At 43.0% G+C, this 21,004-nt stretch overlaps 1 protein-coding gene across 3 annotated transcripts in view; it reads left to right on the top strand.

Annotated features, from left to right (window-relative positions):
• The window catches only part of ESYT2 (extended synaptotagmin 2), a 641,975-nt gene that overhangs the window by 606,329 nt on the left and 14,642 nt on the right, over positions 1 to 21,004 (top strand). For all 3 annotated transcript variants that reach the window (XM_078663275.1, XM_078663276.1, XM_078663274.1), the window contains one exon: positions 13,802 to 13,933. In XM_078663275.1, coding sequence (XP_078519401.1) covers positions 13,802 to 13,933 — 132 coding nt within the window. The remainder of the gene's footprint in view (positions 1 to 13,801; positions 13,934 to 21,004) is intronic.

Here is a 21,004-nt window from a genome sequence, read left to right as displayed (position 1 = left end):
CTTCTATCATTGGGCTTGGATGTTCGAGAACGAAGCTCCAGGGCCGACGGGAGTCCTGTGACGTGAACAACGCCACACTTTTCTACCAAGAGTTTCTCCCTGTGATTCCTGGGACTTCTGCCCCCCCCAACTGTCACTAACCATTAGCCTTTGTAGCATTGTGCTGTCAGACTTCAGCCCTTGATGAGCCACAAGTCTTTTCAGCTGTTTCTTGGAAAATGCACATAGGATGAGGGCATGGAATGTACGTCTTTCCACTTTTTCCCTATGTGTATCGCTAGATATCCAATAAGTATCCAGCTTGGTGTCTGTAACTTGTTCCTCTTGCCAACCCATGACAAAACTTTGTATCACTCCAGCTGGGCCTTCTGCTTGAAAAAAAGCCTCCTCTATCAGAGTAAACAGCGATAAGCTCACCATAAGAGGCAACAGGAAGCCTGCCCTGAGAAGCCTTATATCTTTGGCATCGAACACCTGATTGGTGTCAAGGAAGATCAGGATGAGCTCTCTGACATTATAGCAGTTCATGAAGGCAAGATTCTAGAGGCCATATTCTCAGAGGCCTCTGAAGCATAAGAGGAATGCAAGAGCTTGCCGTGTGACAGGTGCCATCCCATACCCGGGCCCAAATACCAGATTTACTGCCTGCACCACAAGGTTAATTTAAATCCCTATAACACCCTCAATAAAGGCGAACCAAAAGCAGCATAAACCTTTGAGTTTCGCTCCTCTGACCGGCACTACGTGAATTCGAAAGACTGGGTTGATGCCCATCAGAGCCCACTTGAAAGGCTCAAACCGCCTCGTCTCCTCACTCACCCTCCTGAGTGGCTTCCATAACCTGGGGCTGAAATCAGCGCTACAATCCTCACAGCCACCAACATCAAAACTGTCATTGGAGATCCCCTTGACCCGAAGATCAGACTCCATGGAGGAGTCTTTCTTTGAAAAACCTTTTGATTTCCTCGATGCCAAACCAAAAAACTGTTTATTCGTCTGGACACTGGCTAGATCCTCGCCAAGCCCCTAGCTCAGGACTCATCCAGATCCCAAAGAAATGCAATCTGTCCTTCAAGGATAAACTAGGCTTTGAGCCCTCAACATCGCCATCCCTGAAAGTGTTATGGACTCAGCCACCAGCCCCCCAGCTTTTCCAACTTTACTTGCGACACCTCCTCCACCACCACCTCTACCTCAACAGTCCCCTACCCCAGCCCACAGGACACTTTATTCAAATCCTGGGAGTCTTTATTACCCAGAGAACCCATATGGTGGACTTGTTATGCCCTGATAAGAAGATCACCCATTGTGGAATTATGTAGTCGACGCTCCCAGAGGATCTGACCACAAACCTTGCCCCACCAAAGCCTTGCCACCCAATGATACCACAGCCTAACATTCGGTGATATAGCAGTCTGTCCAGCACCATCAGGTTAAAATGCACACCATGCAATACAAGGATGACTTCCTCACGGAGACCCTTTCGAGGACAGTCCACTACCTTCCTATGTTAAAAGAAATGTTGAAGTCACCCACGGATAACTTTAAGGAGCCAATAAAGGCAGAGGTACAGACACTCAGGGTCAGAAGTTTAAACCTACTCCTAATGACCATGCCTATATCCATGGCCAATTATCCCCTGACACATTAGCTGTGCATACTGCAAGTAAGAGGGTGCTGGCTCAGGCAAATGTGACACCCTTGCTCCTGACAATGAGCTGAAGCGGATCGTTGGAGCAGACAAGCGTGTGGCTCTTTGCCAGCTCTGTAGTCCTCCTCTCCTGTTAACGATCGTTACCACTCTGAGGAGATTTACTAGCTGATTAAGCACATCCCAGAGGCACACAGGAAGTAGGGCCAAGAGCTTATTGATGAAGGGAAGATCATCAGTAACCTATTTGATTATTCCTCAATGCTTCAGATACGCTGCTAGAGAAATTGACACCAAAATCCTCGTTTACAGGCACGACAGGATTAAGATCTAAGGATTTTGGTTGGATGGCCCTTTTGAAGGCTGGACTAGATGCCCAAAAAACACAAAGGACACCAACATCACCAAATCCCTGCATGCACTTCAGTCTCATAGCCACAAATCTGCCTTTTGTAGACAACAAAGTATGGGCGGCACTTAAACTGCAGTCTCAGTGATATGTTTTCTAGATGTATCTAGAAGCACAGAGTCCGGTTTCCTAAGCTCCTTGGCACAAAGGACTCCGTATGTGTGCCACCCCAAATCAGCAAACCAATTATGCTGCAACCACCCACAACTCCCTGAGCAATATTTGTGTGAGATGTGTTTCAGGTAATGATCAATCCGTTAATACATTACTGGGGTAGTTAATGGAACCCCAAACTCTCTTTCATTGAGGAATAAAACATTAGAACATGAGGGATACACATTAAAGATGTATCCCAAGTCTAGTGTACATAATATGGGTTGTAACTACAATAAAGATGAATAAAATGGCACCAGCAATGTTCACTAAACGCATGATTCAGAGGAACCACTCCAACTTGATTGCTGTTATACATTTATAGCAATTCCACTCCAATACTGGTAGTTATAGGCACTAAGCTAATTCCAGCACAGCAGAAAATAAAATCCTATTGAGTTTCAAACATGGTTCACACCTGCGTATTTGTTTTATCAACCGGGCATGTGTTCTACTAAATAGCAAGGCCTGTAATTTTTGTCGCATGAGGCCCGCAGCACTGACAAGTCAGCGTTCAAAGGCTAGGTGCCTCCCTTTCGGGTATCCTTCAGTTAGAGCCAGGGATATGATTCTGTACAGCCTGTTCCACTGTCGCCTAGAATGAAGATTTCCATCTAACCCTTTCCTTTTTGGGTCTAGCTTTTATAACATAATTTTATAATTTAAACTCTTAGCATCAACAATTAGCAGAGAGTGATCTGAAGCCCTTTCAGTTACTTTCATTTTGCTATGTTCTTTTGAACAACACTAAAGAAACATAGCTATCAACCTTCTAGAAATTCTTAGAAATCAGTGACAAAATAATGTAAAACAGAGCAGTCTGCGTTTAGATTAAATACTGAGGATATATTCATGTAAGCGTGATTATCATATTGCAGAGCATAATATAAACTAAACGTGCATTCTGTTAATCACACATATTCACTGTTGATGGATTTACTGCCACGTGCAACTCAAGAAGGGGCATACCGAGAATAGAAAAGGCATAATATTAATAACTTTGGGTCACCGACGACCCTACCTAAAGCAACAAAAGCCCTGTCAGCAAACCCCAAGCAGACCAGAACTTTCAACAAGGTGACTACAGGGGTAGTGGCTGTATCAGCTAGAGGCACCCGCAGCCAGCAAGCAGTGACAATCCAACTTCCCCCCCAGATCATACATTACTTGTCAGGGAAGTCTGAAGTTTTTTTCCCCCAATTGTGCTTAAAGGGTAATGCCTTGAATTTCACACCCGGCCACCCTACGTTTCACGCCGCCACCACTTCTTCAGTTCACACCACCTACAGATCCTAGAGGAAGAATTCCAGGTTCTTCTCGGAAAGAGTGCATTCCAGTCCGTGCCTGCAGCCCCACGAGGCAAAGGGGTGTGCTCTCTCTACTTCTTTATTCCCCAAAACAGGTCGACTCCCTCTGGCTGATCCTAGACCTCCAGCCATTGTACTGGTCAATCCTACCTGAACACTTTCACAGGGTCACCTTGCAGGGCCTCATTTCATTGCTCCTGCAAGGCAAAATCATATCAGCGCTGGATCTTAAAAATGCCTACTTTCACATCGCCGTCTACCCAGTGCACCACAGACAACTTCAATTTGTGGTAAGTGGAAAATGCTACCAGTTCAAGGTGTTAACTTTAGGAGTTACTATGGCTCCAAGGAGCTTCATGAAGTGCCTAACAGTGGTAGCATGGCAAATGTGCAGAAATGCCATCCACGTCTTCCCATAGCTCGACGATTGGCTGATCAAGAGGAGCAGGGGGCTACAGTCTCTGGCAAATATTCAAACAAAAGGGTTCATCATCAAGGTGAAGAATTCACTCCTTCAGTCTCAGCAGTTCCAGCTCTTCTTGAGCTCAGTTCTGAGTGCTGTAACAGGAAAAGCATACCCCAATGAACAGAGGATTATGGCATTTTAACAGCTGCTGCCTCTTTTTCAGACACAATGTCCTTTTGTTGCTAGAAATGTAATGACACTGTTGAGGTGATGGTCCCTTCCTTAGAGCTAGAGCCGGTAGCTAGATTACACATGCAACCTCTCAAAGCAATGGGCAGAAGCGGAAGGGCACTGGGAAGATCTAGTGTTGGTAATGACCAATGCTCCACCCTCTCTGCTATGGTGGAACAGCGACAACTTGTTGCTCGACAGGCCCTTTCTAGATGCTCTTCCGAAAGTGACCATTACCACCAACACATCTCTCATACAGTGGATTACTAACCTCCACTACATGACCGTATAAAGCATCTGGAACCCTCAGTACCAGTGGTAGGTACCTGTTGGACATGGCCCTTTTTGCAGGGTTACCGCAAACATTTTTCCTTCCTCCTCCTCTTTTTCTGACCTTCTTTTTGTTGGCCTTAGGACTCTGAGGGCTTTACCACTGCTAATCAGTGCTAAAGCACATGTGCTCTCCCTAAACATGTTTGTAATTGATGTATAACTGATTGGCATATTTGACTTACTATGTATGTCCCTTGTAAAGTGGTTTCCCATATACTCGGGCCTGTATTTCAAATGCTACTAGTCGGCTGCAGCACTGATTGTGCCATCTACATAAATAGCCTTTCAAACTTGTCGCAAGCCTGCCGTTGCAGGGCCTGTGTGCAGATGTTACTGCCACTTCAACTTGGCACGTAAAAACACCTGCCAAGCCTTAAACTCCCCTTTTAATTACATATTAGTCACCCCTTAGGTAGGCCCTAAGTGACCCTGAGGGCAGAGTGTTATGTAAGTAGAAGGCAGGACATATACCTAAGTGTGTTACATGTCCTGGTGGAGATAAACACCCAATGTCTTTTTCCACTACTGGCCTGCTCCTCTCATTGGGGATTCCTTCGAACACTTTTCAGCTGTAATTCCTCATTGCAGAGGAATAGCTGCACGAGGTTTAATATATTTGGATTGGTAATAACAAATCCTCTTTACTGGTAAAGTTGGATTTGGCATTACAAGTTTAGAAGTGCCACTTTTAGAAAGGTCAAGTGAACAAGAAGTTGGACCAATTTAAGGTCAGCAAGGCTAGGCGACTATTAAATTTGAAACTCGCAAACAAACCAGTACTGGAATTAGTTTAACACAAAATTATGTGTCAGTCGTGGTCACGAAACTCAATTAACGTAATCACATTTTAATTACAAATTATGTATCAAAATATTCTTGTGATTTTTTGCTGAACCTTTCATAACATTGGCGCAACAAACAAAGTACAACTCAATGAATAAATCAATTTGATAGTGCACACAACTCACAAGGAATTTTGTATTCCATACAACAAAACATGAAATAGTGAAACAGCATTCTCCTGTTGTAGAAGCATTTTCTGGGAGTGGAGAACGACTTTGTGGACCTATTCAGAGGTTCTCCAGAGGTACATTCGGCAGTGGAGGACCCCAGTCATCAACTGGTTTGGCCTGTGCCTAATTAAGTGCTGGGGTCCTTGACAGGAGGCCACGGCAGCTTGCACCATCCATTGCCCTTGCTAACCCTGTCAATGGCATTACCAACACAACTAGTAAGCATCACACTTCTACATATATGACAGTTCAAGCTATTCCAGGCCCCAAAGCTATAGGAACGGCTTGGGAGGCAGGTATACAACTTTTTTAAAGTATATTGGATCAAACAAACAACTGTTGTTGTGCTCGTCTCTAAATTAGATAGTGTGCCACCATGTGGCAGACTATCATAAATTCCAGTATTGACAATTTAGTGCTGGCGCGGAGAACCTGAAACCACCGGCTTAAATTAAGCACTAGGTTTGGCACTCCAGCTGTTGCAGTCAGTGGACAATGTACTATGTATGAAATGGTCAATGAAATTTGCCTATGCTTTTCCCCCTTTTCACCTTTTCCTTTATGTAATGAGGAAGGAGAGACAGGTGTTCATGACATTCATTCTAGTAGCACCAACCTGGAAAAGACAGCCCTGATTCACAGTGCTCCTAGAGAAGTCAGTCAATGCGCACCAGAATTTCCCACTGAAGCCAGGCCTTCTCATGGAGCATCAGAGCCAGCTCACACTCCGATACTGGCAGGTGAACCATGCAATCTGGCATCTAGAGTCTTAGAGGTTGGTTACTTCCAGAATGCATGCCTTTTCTGTGAGAGGTGCACAACTCATTACACATGCCTGTTAAGTGGAAAAGATTCTTGCGCGATTGCTTCTTCAAACAGCTAGATGCTTTTAAGGTCTCTACTGAGTGATTGTCTGCTATTTCCTACAACTTTTCAAGGTAGGCCTTGGTTAGACTTCAATAGACTTACACCTAACTACAGTTGCATCATATTTACATAACAGACACCACTCATCACTTTTCACAGACCAAGTCATGAAGGCATGACGGTAGTACCTTCCGATGTGGAACAAGAATGTATTTCGCGCAGATCTCATTGGTTTGTCCTTTAGGCCCTTACACTCATGTGGTCTAAAGTTTTTATCTTGGAAGATTGCTTTTTGTAGTCTTAGACACATTAGTGAGCCTCCAATTTCTTATAATACAATACATTTTCATTCAAGTTCACAAGGATGTGGTTGCCCTTTAGACCAACCCAAGTGTCTGCCAAATGTTGCCTCATCTTTTCACATGAACCAGACTATTGAGCGTTCTGTTGTCTTCCTGCAACCAGGGTATGTTGCTGAAACAGCCTTTCACATCCTAGATGTTAAGAGGGAGCTCATGTATTATATTGACAGAGCTAAGCCATTTTGTAAGTCTAATCATCTTTTTGTAGTCATTGCCACTACCCACATGGACCACCCCATTTCTAAATCTGGCATCGCAAGACGGATTGTCAAGTGCCTCCAGACTTGCTATACTATGGCCGAGTGGACACTCCCAGTGCCCCCTACAGGCAACTCTACACACAAAAGGGTGCCACTCTAGCTTTCCTTGGTAATATTCACATAGTATATATCTGCAGGCTGACACGTGTTGAACGCGATACTCCTTTAAGCATTATGGTGTGACTAATTCTATCCCATCAACAGATTGTAGTTGGCCAAGCTGTCCTAAGAACATTGTTCCAAGCATCTGCGTCCTCTGCTTGCTAGTCACTACTTTCGGGACAAACTGCTGTACACAAAGCATGTGTATCGGAAGCCACACATGCTACAACATTTTTTACTTACCCTGCTCAGTACCATGAACAGTGTTGTCATCAATGATGCCATTTCAGCTGTCCTCAGTGACATTATCAATGGTGTGATAGAGCATGTCATGAGTATTGTAATATGTGAGGTCATAAACAGTGCATGGTGAGGACACAAGTTATAATTGCTTGAGTTAACTATTACTTGTGGATTTCAGTGGTCTTTAAGGTGTAAAATGTTATGTTTAACTGACACTTTCACCTAACTATACATTGACTTTACCCTTTGTTTTTCTCTGAATTTCTAGTTTTTTTTTTTACATAAAGTAATATTTTATTACGGTACCTAGATAGGCCTAAACCGCGCCACTCACGGCTGAAGGCCTGCCCTCAACCCCCACAGGCTGTCTATCTACACTGCACACCAAACCCCTTGTGTTGGTCAACTCTCCCATTGCTGGCACAACAACCCACAGACAGCCATCCAACATTTTTTGGTTTTGGTGTCACATAGTAGTCTTGCAGTAATTTTGCGGTACACCTCCATAGTTCCTCACTGAATACCGGGAGAGTACCGCAAATCTGCAGTTTTACCCCAGGGGACATCCCTGAGGGAACCCCGATTAAAGCCAAGGGATCAGGATGTGCATACCCTCCCCTTTTATATGTTTTCTCTATTTATTTTAAGTACATTGGGACATGTCCCTAAGCCCTAAAATGGCGGCCACAACCAGAGACGTTTTTAAGGCACGGGCAAAGTGGGCAATTGTGTAGGGCCCCCAACTTCCAAAGTGGTCCACTGGGGAAAGGGAACATTCTCTATGTTTCTTTATAGCTCATCTCTGTCTATTTCCATAGCTTAACCTCTGTCTGCTTACCTCTACTTCTGGCTCCAGATCTTTTTAGTCTGTGTCATGTTAAGGATTTTCGCTTCAACTGTTTTGTGTGACTTTTGGCTCACGTTTTTTTAAGTTTAACATACAATTCAATATTGTTTGGCATCATGCAGACTTGAATTAGAAGAAAAAAGGGTTGTAAAATTCAAAGGTTCTCTGAACAAGGGCTCCCCAAATAGGTCTTGCCCTGGCCTCAAACATCCTGAAAACAACACTGCCCTGAACATTTCTTTTCATTTTGCGGCCAGCCAGTCACAGCTCTAGGTTGTCCAGCGGATCTTCTCTGTTTAAATGCTTCATTTGGTGTTTAGTACCTTAATACTTCTTTAGTCTTTTCTCAGTAGTACTGTGTTGCTAGATATCTAAAGCTTTTGATGCTTAAATTATCTAAAATGGCTGAACAGATCTATACCAAATCCAAAAAGTACTCTTTGTGGCTAAAGAGCTAGCTTCCTGCCAAATTTGGTGTAATTACGTTAAGCCGTTTTGGCTATAACTTTGTCTACAATTCCCATTGGAAATTGCATGGGGAAATCACGTTATGTGAACACCCCTCCCACCTTTTTCTTGGCTGGACAGATCACTCCAAAACATTCCAGGAAAGAGCTGAGAGGATGGCTGAGACTTTTTGGAACGTTTTGTGAAGATTTATCAAATGGAGTCAAAGTTATTAACAAAGCAAAAAATCAATTTACCTATGGAAACAAGGTGCTAACTAGAACTACCCAGTGGTGATTATAACCAGTGTCCTAAGGTACATATAAACCGCGCCCCTGCCATGCACAGTTTTCTCATCAATAATTTTCATGACAAATGTTGCAATTATATTATCAATGATGTCAGAGAACATATCACGAGTGATGTAATATATGAGGTCATTAACAGTGTATGGCGAGGGTGCGAGTTATTGTTACCTTCGGGCATAAGTTATAGTTCCATGAGATAACTATAACTAGTGAATTTCAATGGTTTCTTTTGTTTAAAACAGCTTGTTTTAACAGACATTTTTATCTCACTAGAAAGTCTCTTGTATCTTTGGGTTTTTCAGTGAATTTCTAAGTGTTTTTTAATGCAAAGTAACTTATTAATGTACCTAAATATAACGTCACTCTAACTTTTTAGTTTTGTTTTAACTTAAAATAATATCTTATTACCATACTTAACGCCAACCCGACGCGCGGCCAGGAACTGCATCCAACCCCCTGCAGTCAGCCAATCCCTGGCCCAAACGGCATACATATATATATATGTAGTTCTAGCTAAGTCAACATTTTCATAGGAAATACCTTTTCTTGTTTTACTATTAGCTTTGGCGCAGTTTCATGAATCGTCATTTTAACTTTCCAGTAAATTGCTCTTTTTTGCCTCGTTTGTGCTTGGAAAGTTTCAGGGAGTTCAGTCAAGCAAGCGCAGCGAATAAAGGGGATTACCTAATGTAAAATCCCATTAATTTTCTATATACTTTTTTGAACAGCAGTACCGCAAAAACTGCTGAACAGAATTGCACGATATGTGGCAGGAAGCTAGATCTTGATCCAGAAAATTAGCTTTTTGTGATCTGGTGTAAATCCGTTCGGTAGTTTTTGAGAAATTCATTTAAAAAATATTTGTATACCTGGATGGTTTGGGTTGAGGGACTGTCGCAAGAGTTCCTCTAACAGAATTGGAATGAACGAGAGCTTTCTAATTGGCCCAGGAGGCTTTTTCTGCCTTGGGCCAACTCTCGAGCACTCTGATTGGCTGCCTGCAACAGGAGGACAAATGTTGCGGGCAGCCATTACAGGAACTCGGGTACTTAGTCCCACAGTTCCAAGTTTAATAAATCAAAAACATATAAGTGGGCAGGCGAGGTAGGGATAACCTGCACCCCTAGGCCTTGGGGAAGGGGGGTGTCTCAGAAGAACCTCCTCTGGGGACTCAAATAAAAAGCATTTCTAAAAAAAAAAGTTGGCATTTAACATGGTCATAATTTAATGACTAGAGTGGGCTGGGGCCATGTAGTCTTTATTTAAAATATTTGGGTAGGGCCGTGATTGGGGCCCTCCCTCCCCAAGTTAGACCTGGCACCTCTGGACCCCATACCCCAGGGCCAAATGTGTACTGAGAGGAAATGGGCATGCTACCTCCCTCCACGAGCCTCTATGGGGTCCCGGGGACCACAATCCTCAGAACCAAATATCCTTTATTGGGGAGGGGCCATGCAGCCCCCTCCAGGAGCAACTATTGGGCCCCAGGGACCCATTCACCAATGGCTGAATTCTATATAAAGTGGTGGGAGCTGCCTCTATTGGGCTCTGGGGACCCTATCCTTGGGCCCAAATATCTACAAAAAGGGGAGGGGGCCCAAACCCTGGGGCATGATACTACATAGTGTACCCGGGAGCCCACCAGGGACACTGTGGTTCCCTGCCCCCACTCAACCGGGCAGGGAGCTCCAATTTGCTCCCGACTGAAGGGAGTAGTCGAAAAATATTGCTCCTATCCAGGCAGCAGCAAAGGAAAGGTGCTGGCTCCTGACAACACCCAGTATGGTGCTGGCTGGAGAGTCCGCTGGGGGCTTCCCTTGTGGCCCCCAACATAGTGTTTTGTGGATTCTACGAGTGGGCACCGAGGCATCCCCCAAAGGCCTTGGGGAATGGGGACACCATGCTGTAAAGTCTCAAGGAGGGGGGCCGTGCACCCCTTTCCCCTTAATAAAAAATAGATTCCTAGTGGGTTGGAACCCCTATGGTCCTTATTGGCTCATGGAGCGGGGGCCTTGCGCCTCCTTTCCGTTATAGAAAAATAAGGCCTCGGGTGGAGGAGCTCCTAGGTCCGTAGAGGTTCGAGGATGGGTGCCCCCATCGCCTTAGAAAAAATAGGATATGGGTATCCTGAGTGGGCAATGGGACGCCAATGTTTTTTTCTTTTTTTATACAAGTGAATAGTAAATGAGCAGCAGGAGCACCACCAAATAGTTTTCTAGTGTTGTGGTGTGCTGTAGGGAGCCTAGCGGCCCCCCAACAACGAGGAAAAAAAATTAAATCCATGACCTCAGGATAACGTACCATATTTTTCAAAGCACTCTGAGCTGGAGCTCTATGCCCTTCTCCAGGAGTGCAAGGCCCTCTTGTGTTTGTTGTATGATTGCATGTTGTAGGCTGAAACATATTTAAAAAAAGACTCTGAGACATGTTGGTTTTATTTTGTTAAAAAAAAGAATTTGTCTGAGTCTTTTAACATTTTCCGCCCACAAAATCCAATCATAAAAACAAAGTTCAAAAAAGACTTAGACATGTTGATTTCGTTTTTTATTAAAACGTTATTCATTTAAAAAAAATCACATTGCATTGTGTATTGATTTATTAAGTTATTTTGTAGAGCTGCAGATGTTACCTCCCCACCATAATCTGGTACCATAACATTAAAGTTTCATAATGTTTGAGTCTTCAGTGACTTAAAAAAAATATTATTATTAATGTCATTCTTGCTTGGCTTAGATGTTCAACCACGCTGAATATTGTGTTGAGATTAGAAAACGTACTTGTGTTGTTTTGTTTGCCTGAGCCTAAAAACTCATTAAAAAAACGAAAACAAGAAATGATGAGGCCACCGTACTTTTAAAAAGAAGGAAACAATTGTGCTTAATATGGGAATTGACAAACTCTGTGTAGTCTCTCGTCCAATTTCTTAGCTGAACTAACTTTCTTTCACTCCCTTTCTGAATCTCACTACTTCTCTCCTTCTCCACAGTTGAGTTTTAAAGCTCAGTAAAGTGCCAAAGTTTTAAGAACATTTAAAGAATACTAATAAAAGGTGCAAATATTTATGGGTTTTGGTTAGTGCTGATGAAAATGTGCCCATCCCAATTATTTCCTAACATTACTTTTGCTGAAATGTAGATGTGATCTCAGTGCATTCTTTTTGTACACATTTTAATTTGGTACACTGACTTTAGGGGCAGTTCTTTAGGTCCATCTATATGTCTTTGGAAAATCTTTGTCTGAAGCTCATTCCTGGTGTTACACATCTATTTTGATGGATCTGGAAGGCATTGCTAGTGCCTGTAGATTTTCATGCAACCCAATCTACCCCTTCTGAGCCTTTGAGTTCCATACTAAACTTTTATTTCCCAAAAGAAATACTTGAGTAGACTAGATTGCAGATCATCATAAAAACCTTTAATCATGATAAACCTCTAATTAAAAAAAGTGTCCCTAACGGTCCCAAATGCTAAACATGATTTGCAAATTACCTGGAGACATTGGGGGTAGTCAAAGAACATGCATCCACAGTCAAGACAGAACCGATTTCCTTTACATAGAATAACCTACCCTCTTAAATCACAAACTAATGCCACTGTGGTATGAACAGACAGTTCCTGGCTTATCCGATAAAGTATAACAGTTGAAGATCCTATTATCAATCTAATCTTAATAGGTATGATGGAGCCTTGAGATACTGTAACTGCATGTTTGTGCAGGTCACAGTTTGCCACGCAAATTAGCATATCATGTTGGAGCGTATTCTCTCTGTTAGCACTAAGCAAACGATTATGACCTTGTATCTTGCTCTTTATTTTGTTCTGCCTTTGTTTTTATCATTGGTAGGCAAATGGTCCTTTCTCTTGATATCATATGTTATAAGAAATGTGTGCAATCATGTTTGTTCATGATTACGGAGGGCTAAGGGAATTAAGGGCCTGATATAGAGTTTGACGGAGAGGGTACTCTGTTGCGACTGTAACTAAGTACCCTCTTTGCCAAATCCTCGACGGCGGTTGCTAATTTTCAGTGTCTGCCACCACCTGGAAAAAAACAGGTGGTAAGGGCCAGTGAAAAATGTTAAACTACCTTCTCTTTCTGGGTGACAACGGCTGTGGTGTGGGTGTCATTAGTTTAGATTTTTCAAAAAGAAACTTTCACTACTGTTTGAGGAAAAACCAAAAAGCATGCTAAAAGGCATTGGTAGCAAACATTAGTTCCTTCCAATTACTAGAGATGGCCACTGGGCCGACAGACATCTCTAAATGCTAAGGACGGGTACTCTGTTAAAGTGATGGAGCATGTCACTCTGTTGCTCTGAAGGAGTGCAAACTGTACACCATACTCTAAATCAGACCCTAAATGTTTTAAAAGTGGGTGTAATTGTAATATTTATGATGTAATTGTTGAAAAAGTCTCCGTACACAGTAAGGTGAAGTGAATTACTTTGACTTGATTAGAAGAGACTGACACTGCACAAGTCATACGCAGTTAAGTAAAACATACTTGAATGTAGTATGGCATTGTTGAATGATAAAATATTATAATTTTGACATGGGTTCAGAAAGTCGTTTCTTGATATATGCAAGCCTGTTAACTAGTAATTGGCTACAGTCACAGAAGTTAGACACAACCAAAGTGTGTCTGAATTTGAAAAAGGAAGTGTAATTTAACATGCTTCTAATCCAGGAAACAGATAATTCATTGTGGATTCCAAAGTGAATATAATCATTAATTTTTTCCTACCTGTCCAAACAATTGCCTATTGTTCAGTATCACAGAACAGATAATAGTAGTTGTTACCTAATTACATTAATATCATTGTTGAAAAACATGCCAACATGTTTATTTATTTTTTATTTTAGAAATTTAATAGCTTTTTCAGAGGTGGGCTCTGATCCCTACGTCCGTTTATATTTACTACCTGACAAGAGAAGATCAGGGAGAAGAAAAACCCACACGTCAAAGAAGAACTTGAACCCTGTGTATGATGAAACGTAAGTCTCTTTGTTATTATGCTATGCTATTTTAAATATAAAAAGTCATGGGTTATGATGATGTTGTGGAATAGTGACTGCCCGCAGCTGGCCTCAGTCACTCTCGGCTAATTGACTTGGGCATATTTTCACATTCTAAGAACACAGCAGATGGAAACATTCTTAGTACAGTTATAAAAAAAATTCACATTATACCATTAATATTGAAAATTCATGTGGGAAGTATAGCTCATTTTTTGATTTTCCTATGTATTGTCCCTGAGTTGCCTGTTATTGTATTGGAGTGGTCTTTCATCCTGCTTAACAATAGTTTTCATATGCTGCCCCAGTTAGTAAAACTGAAGTCAAATGCCAATAACCAACAATACCACTGGATTAACTACTTACCTTCGATTCCGAAGCAGCGTGCTACTCGCTGTAAGCTCTTCAACACCAAATCAGGGGTTGTAAGCATCATTTAGTAGCAATTATAATTTCTCTCAAATGGCTGCAGAAATGGCTTAGTAGTCACTGGTGAGCAGACGATGGCTTCAGGCTCAAGATGAGAAATCTTGTGCTGCTTTAGTATCTATAGAAACAAAAGCACTCCGTTAGAATCTGAGAAGAGACCGCAGAATCAAAACCTCATCATTTATTTAAATCTGATCTGAAAAGGGCAACTCTAGGGGAACTATAATGAGTTGTGACAACAGTAGGGAACTTGAGGGAATTCCCTAAGAAAAAATGCACCTGGTGACAGAAGACAACCAAGAGGGGACTTTGGGAAACCCAAAACAATTCAAAGAAATAATCAGAGCCCTGAACTTCAGGTAGATGTCCATATGGACTGGGAAGCCTTTACACCTACTTCTTAGACAAAGTAGATTGACATGACACATTGCAGAAGCCTCCTACTGCTCCCGTTAGGTCAACCAGGATAAATTAGATTGACAACTGATGCTGGCCTTCCAAAAGCCATGCAGGGCAAGCAGCAACATGAGGAGGTGATTAAAGCAAAGGAGATCTTCAAGAGCTATCTGAGCCAGTCACAAGTTCTGCCTTCTCTATCTGAACACCTACAGAATAATTTACCTATGAAGCAAAGAAAGAATTGAGAGTGTAACAATAGAAAAGAATTGAAATAATGAATGTATCTCTGTCTGGCTATTCATCCTTCAATTCAACTTCAGACCCACATCCAGAATCTGAAATCATGATCACTGTAAGATAAGTGGAGTCCACCACTGAGAGCTGTTTCTGATGGTATAGGTAAGTATATATTTTGTTAACATAAAGAAGACTGCAGACTTGTATTTCATCAAGAAAAATGCAAGAGGCACCAAAAAGCATGATGATTATCAGGAAAACATCAAATGCTTGCATAGATGAAGACTAGTGTAGCCCAAGATAAATATCTAAGTAAAAGTGGTGCAAAAATGAAAGCGACAAATCAGTTATTACAGCAGAGCTATGGGCTGATTGATACCTGGCATCAACATCACATAATGCATCAAGATTTACTTACTGTGGCATGGACTATCTAGGTTCGGCTAGAATAGATTCCTTTTTGGTAGCAAGGGACCTTAAATGTGTTGAGTTGGATATACTTCCACCTGCTCCTTCAGATCGCATCCCTCTTTGTTTGACCGTTCGTGTAATCTCGAGCGTACAAATGCATAATGGCACATGGGCAGGATAGAAAATTGATGCTTCGCTGTTTGCAGCATTATTTGGCTAGAGTTATTAAAAGAAATAGGTTATGGGAATGTTTCAAAAGGAATGAAGAGTCTACGGTGTCAGCAATAGTGTAGGATATGTGTACATTTTTCTGATGGGGACTTTTTGGCAGGGATGGCACATACAAGAAAGCTCAGAAATAGCACCTTTCAAGAGACTTGAAGGCAGTTGATTCTGGCTCAGCAGAAATTCAAGAAATTTCACTCCAAAGAAAATGAGTACAAATTAATCTCATTTACGGTGAGTGGCAGACTCCTGCGATTAGAAAAAGAACTAGTGAATCAGAATGCAGTCTACCACAAAATACGTTTTGAAAGGATAACAGAATAAAAGGCTCTTAGCTCGGAAACCGAAGATCAAAATAATAAATGGGAACAAATTATAAAATTGTGTTAAGAAAATTCTGGATGAAGACTTGTGGCACTTTGCTGAGGAAACTTCCAACATTTGTGTGAGGTGTTTTTGAAACTTTATCAACAACTGTACAGAGAATTTCTTACTCCTTTTATGGACAGGATGAGCTTTTTAGGTTTCGCCTGGCGTCCGCTGCGCAGCAGCGTTTGCGCAGGCGAAATCTTTTGAGAAGCAGTATGGGGCTAGCCATTGGAACAGAGATGCGTCAGTCATTACCCGAGCAGATTCGTGGGCGTTCCGGCGATTTTTACTCATCCTGTCCCTTTTAGAACGTCATTGCGGCGGTTGTCGGTGTTTTTTTTTTTTTTCAGAGGTTTCTTTTTGTCATTCCTCCAGGCCGACAGCCGCCGGAAGAAGTCCGGTGAGTGCTCCCCTCCCCTCCCGCTGTCCGTGTGCCCGTTCCCGCCCCCACTCCTGCTGTCCGTGTGCCCGTTCCCGCCCCCCCTCCCGCTGTCCGTGTGCCCATTCCCGCCCCCCCTCCCGCTGTACGGCCCCACTTGTAAATGCTTGTTCCTTGTCGCTCTGAACACTTTTTGAGCCGGAGGCTATGTTGTCTCCTCCAAGCTTGTTGTCGCCTTTCTCCCCTGCATGCCTGCTGAGTTAATAATTTTTAATTGTACTCCGTAAATCACTATCTCCCCATGCCGTCCTCCCACCACCATCTCCTGCATGTCACTTCTTGCATTTTATTGCATCTTCCTTTATCTCCCCGTGCTGTCCCCCCACCACAACCTCCCGCCCATCGTTGCGTGCCACCCATAACGCCTCCCCCCGACCCTGCTTTAACTGTTTTCTTAGTAAGCGCTCGTTCTTTCCATTCAGCCCTTTGCCTTCCATGACGCGGCCCGTGTCACCTCTTTAAGCATACACAGAACACTGTGATATTATGGATATTAATGATTACAGTTTAAAAATAAATCAATTTTCTACATTGAGGACGTAAACACTTTTTTCTAAACCGTACGGACATATGTGGCGCATTCAGTAAGGAATTCAAATACTTCTTGTTTTCTTCGCACTTTGGTTCTGCACGGGGACAGAGTCACCATTCTAAAATGGCGGCCGGGTGCCGGCTACGGAGGTGGATGTGACGGGGCTTGAAAGCGGGCCTGCCCGTAGTCCATCACGTGCGCTCCTTTCGGTGGCCCGCTGCTGTCACCTTGCTGTGGCCGCATCACCATGGGCTTCCCAGCGGAGATCGCAAAGTCCCGGACCTCCCCCAAGGTCATCGGGTTCCTCTTCGGGGGTCTGGTAGTGTGAGGCATGCCTGGGGCACCCTCTGTGAGTATGACCCTTCTAGCTGGTGTAGGGTGTCTTCAGGACACAGTACACTGCACCCCAATACACTATCTATCCCTGTACATCCAGCATTAGTCTGTGATACCTGTACCCAGCCCAATGCCACCCTAGAAGAATTTCCACTGTGCGTAGTTGGTAGCATGTGCCCCCTACCTCGCCGTTTATGCAGGGATTCCCGGCTACAAGTTTTTTTTGTCTGTGTTCTGCTACCATTTACTGAAAACATGCTTAGATTTCAAAACAGCTGCCGCTTTCAGATAAGCATTTTCCGAGGCCACACACATCCAACCACATGTGCGGTAACATAACAGGAGCCCCGCTGGGAAAGGCTCTTGTAACATAACCTCGCCTAAGGAGACCAGGCGCTCTCGTACAAAGACCCATTTCTCGATGGTGCTGGCGAGTTTAATTGCTGCAGATAGAGCCCCCGATTTGCATACCGCATCCGCTGTGCAGGTTCTCTGCGGCCCTGCCCACTTGATACATTTTAATTACTTCGTTTATGCCATGGCACATTCAAAATGGACGCTGCACTTTGTTTTTTAAATATGCTACCTCCCCGCTTTACGGCCGGCCACAGCACTTTCATCGCAGTGGATCGGTTCCACAAGAGCGATGTGTGTGTGTGGTCCCAGCAATAGCTCTCCCGTGTCCTAGTAAGGGCATATTACTGCTGTGTTGCAGAAGTTACACAGACTGCCACCGCGAAGTGTACGGAACGGTATTCAGCCGGTGTGAGAACATGCAAACGCACTCCCTGTCCTATAGCTGCCTCCCCCTCCCTCCTGCTTGGTTCATTTATGGCGTCAACTGTTTTTTTTTTTTTACTGTGTTTACATGTGGCTAGCCGTATTTACTTTACCGCGGCTGCACGGACGGGAAGTAGCAGGGGGCACAGCCACACGGACGCCCCCACCCTCACTACAGTAAGGAGCCGCTGCCAGATGAGTTCGGGCAGAGAGTTCACTAAAGTGACGTACCGGGACAGGGTTAAACTGGAGTATTAGGAAGAGGGAGGCGAGTGTGTGTACAGCGCTACAGGGAGCAACATATACCCGGAGAGTATACACATGGGCAGCGGGCACTGACGAACCAGGACAGTGGGCACTGTCTCATGGGGTGAGGGATGGTCATCGGTACAGGACAGTGACGAACGTGCCACCACCACCACCATACAGGAGTTAGAGACGTGTTTGCCTCAGTGGACAATGTGTTACTGGGCCTGTGCCCACAGAAGGTAGTTATTTGGTTCACTGAACAGTAGGCTCTATGGCCAAAGTGCACCACCGGTTGATACAAGAGAGAGAGTGTAGAGTGCCACGAAGCGGTGGGGGCTTGTTTTGTTAGGCACGGGGAGAGTGTGTGTGTGTGTGGCTCTGGGTGTGTGTGTGTGTGTGTGTGTGTGTGTGTGGCTCTGGGTGTGTGTGTGTGTGTGTGTGTGTGGCTCTGGATGTGTGTGTGTGGCTGGCTCTGGGTGTGTGGTAGTAATTGCTGTCTGCTGAGCTCGTCCGTAGGGTACAATAGGTCTCACATTTGCGAGAGATTAAGCTGGCTATGTAAATGACAATGACATTTATTTATCTGTTTTCAAAATCAACACATAAATACAAATTTTGTCATTTACAATGCCAATAGCTCTAACTTTTCCAAAGGCGAAACCGTTGCATTGTAAATGCTTGTTATTTTAGCCACAGCCATTCTCAAAAAGAGTAAGCTTAGAAGAGTATCTTACTGTTTTGGCTATTGTCATCACATTAGTGAAAGCAGCTAGTATCTTATTGTGTCTGCTAAAGCAATCCCTGGAGGATGATCTTTCCGTATATAAAGCCCTCCAGGTAGAGCTGGCTTCGAGACTTGCCCAATTATTTAGCGATATCCAGGGTTGCATTTAATTCCCCCTAAAAGGAGGATATTTGTGAGACTGTAGCTTGTCTCTCCCCCACTCTGTTTATTAGAAGGCAGTCCTAAAACCCCTGGACTGATCCAGTCCCCTCATCCAACATGTCTTTCATCTGCCCTAACTTACTGCCAGTGCTATGGCAACTTTGCATGTCAGTGCCACCAAATGGATCAGGACAATTCACCTACAGTCCTATCACTGCAGAATTTGCTTCTCAGACAGATGCTTCAATTCCAAAGACTGGCTTGACCCACTCAGGGAAGGAAACTGACAGTATGTGGTCTTCCTTGTTCTCCATGTGGTAATATGCATTATCTTGTATAGGCCTTTCACTATCTGCATGGAGGCCAGAAATGCATTTGATCCGGGTATATTTAGAAGCAGTTCTAAGACAGATAACCTTCCCTGTCCAGTGCACCAGGATAATCCTTGTCATCTGACAGTAAGGTACTACAATTCTAGTTGATGGAGAATGATGTGGGTCATTAAGATTTAAGATTGGTACTCATTAAGTCACATGAAAAATGTCTGAGCCTAGAAGTTTTTTAAACTTTTTTTCCGGTGGTTTTCTCACCTCATTGATGCGCTATAATTTTTAATAAATACAATTGAATTTCCATTTGGACACTTGGCATAGATTTCATTGTATCTCTATGTAATATGAGTTTTGGTATTTCACAGTAAGTCCTTGTTCCTTTAAAATATTAATGTATATTCTCTTTGTTTAAGAACCACTAGCAGGATTATTGCTTCATTTTGAAATACATTGGCGCCATCTTGTGTTCTTTTGATGTTGTGCTGCTGTTATATTGTGTTGGTTAGTGTTGTGTGTGACTTAGAATTTACATAGTTTAAAGGCTCCTTCTGATACATTTTTAAAACTGTGTTTGAGCAGGACACATTAGTAGAATTGTGGTTGCAATTACGTTTGTCTATACAAATGTATTTTCATTAGCACATCAGTTCTTATATTCCACTTTTAAAAATGCGGCACTTTTAAAAATGCAGGCTGCAATTGATTTTTCTCTGCATAACGTGATTCTATTTGTTTTTCTTTAGTTGGTTGTAATAAACAGAGCCATCTTAATCTCGCGGGGCTAAGGAAATGTGTAGCTCTAAATATGTTTCCTAGCTGGGCATGAGGTTACCATGATGAACGCAGTGATTGGAACATTTTGGTTACTTCTCATGCATCCTAAATGATTACATGTAGACCTTATTTATGGAACCTTTTTGATTACCTTCCAAATACATTAGTGACTGTATGGAGAAATTTACTGTTTGGGTGGACAGATCAGAAGAGATGATATCAGAATTGTAATATGCACTACCCCTTTTAGGGGTGACTTAAGAAACATCCTGGACTTTTACTTGTTATACTCATTTGTGGTTGGTGAATTTGAATATATGAGAACAGTCTCATATTCTGTTTGTTAACATTTATATGGGAACAAACGTTGCTCCTTCTTCAGGAGGTTAAGGTGAACTTCAAAGTCTCTTTAGTTTATGCTAACTATCCCAGTAAGAATGTCTGATTAGATGTAAACAAATACTGAAATCCCCACTTACTAAAGTTTAATCCTCCGAAAAAGGAAGTAGCTTGTCTCTACCTCAGTCTGTTTATTCGAAGGCACTTCTAAAACCTCTGGACTGATCCAGTCGCCTCTTCCAATATGTCTTTCATCTGCCATTGCTTTGTGAGCATTTAAATTTCACTTTCTCAGTGCCACTAAATGAATCAT

Source organism: Lissotriton helveticus, chromosome 10 (assembly GCF_964261635.1).
Source record: "Lissotriton helveticus chromosome 10, aLisHel1.1, whole genome shotgun sequence".
NCBI classification, from domain to species: Eukaryota; Metazoa; Chordata; class Amphibia; order Caudata; family Salamandridae; genus Lissotriton; species Lissotriton helveticus.
The sequence above is the reverse complement of the archived record's forward strand: the minus strand, read 5'-3'. Positions and strand labels throughout refer to the sequence as shown.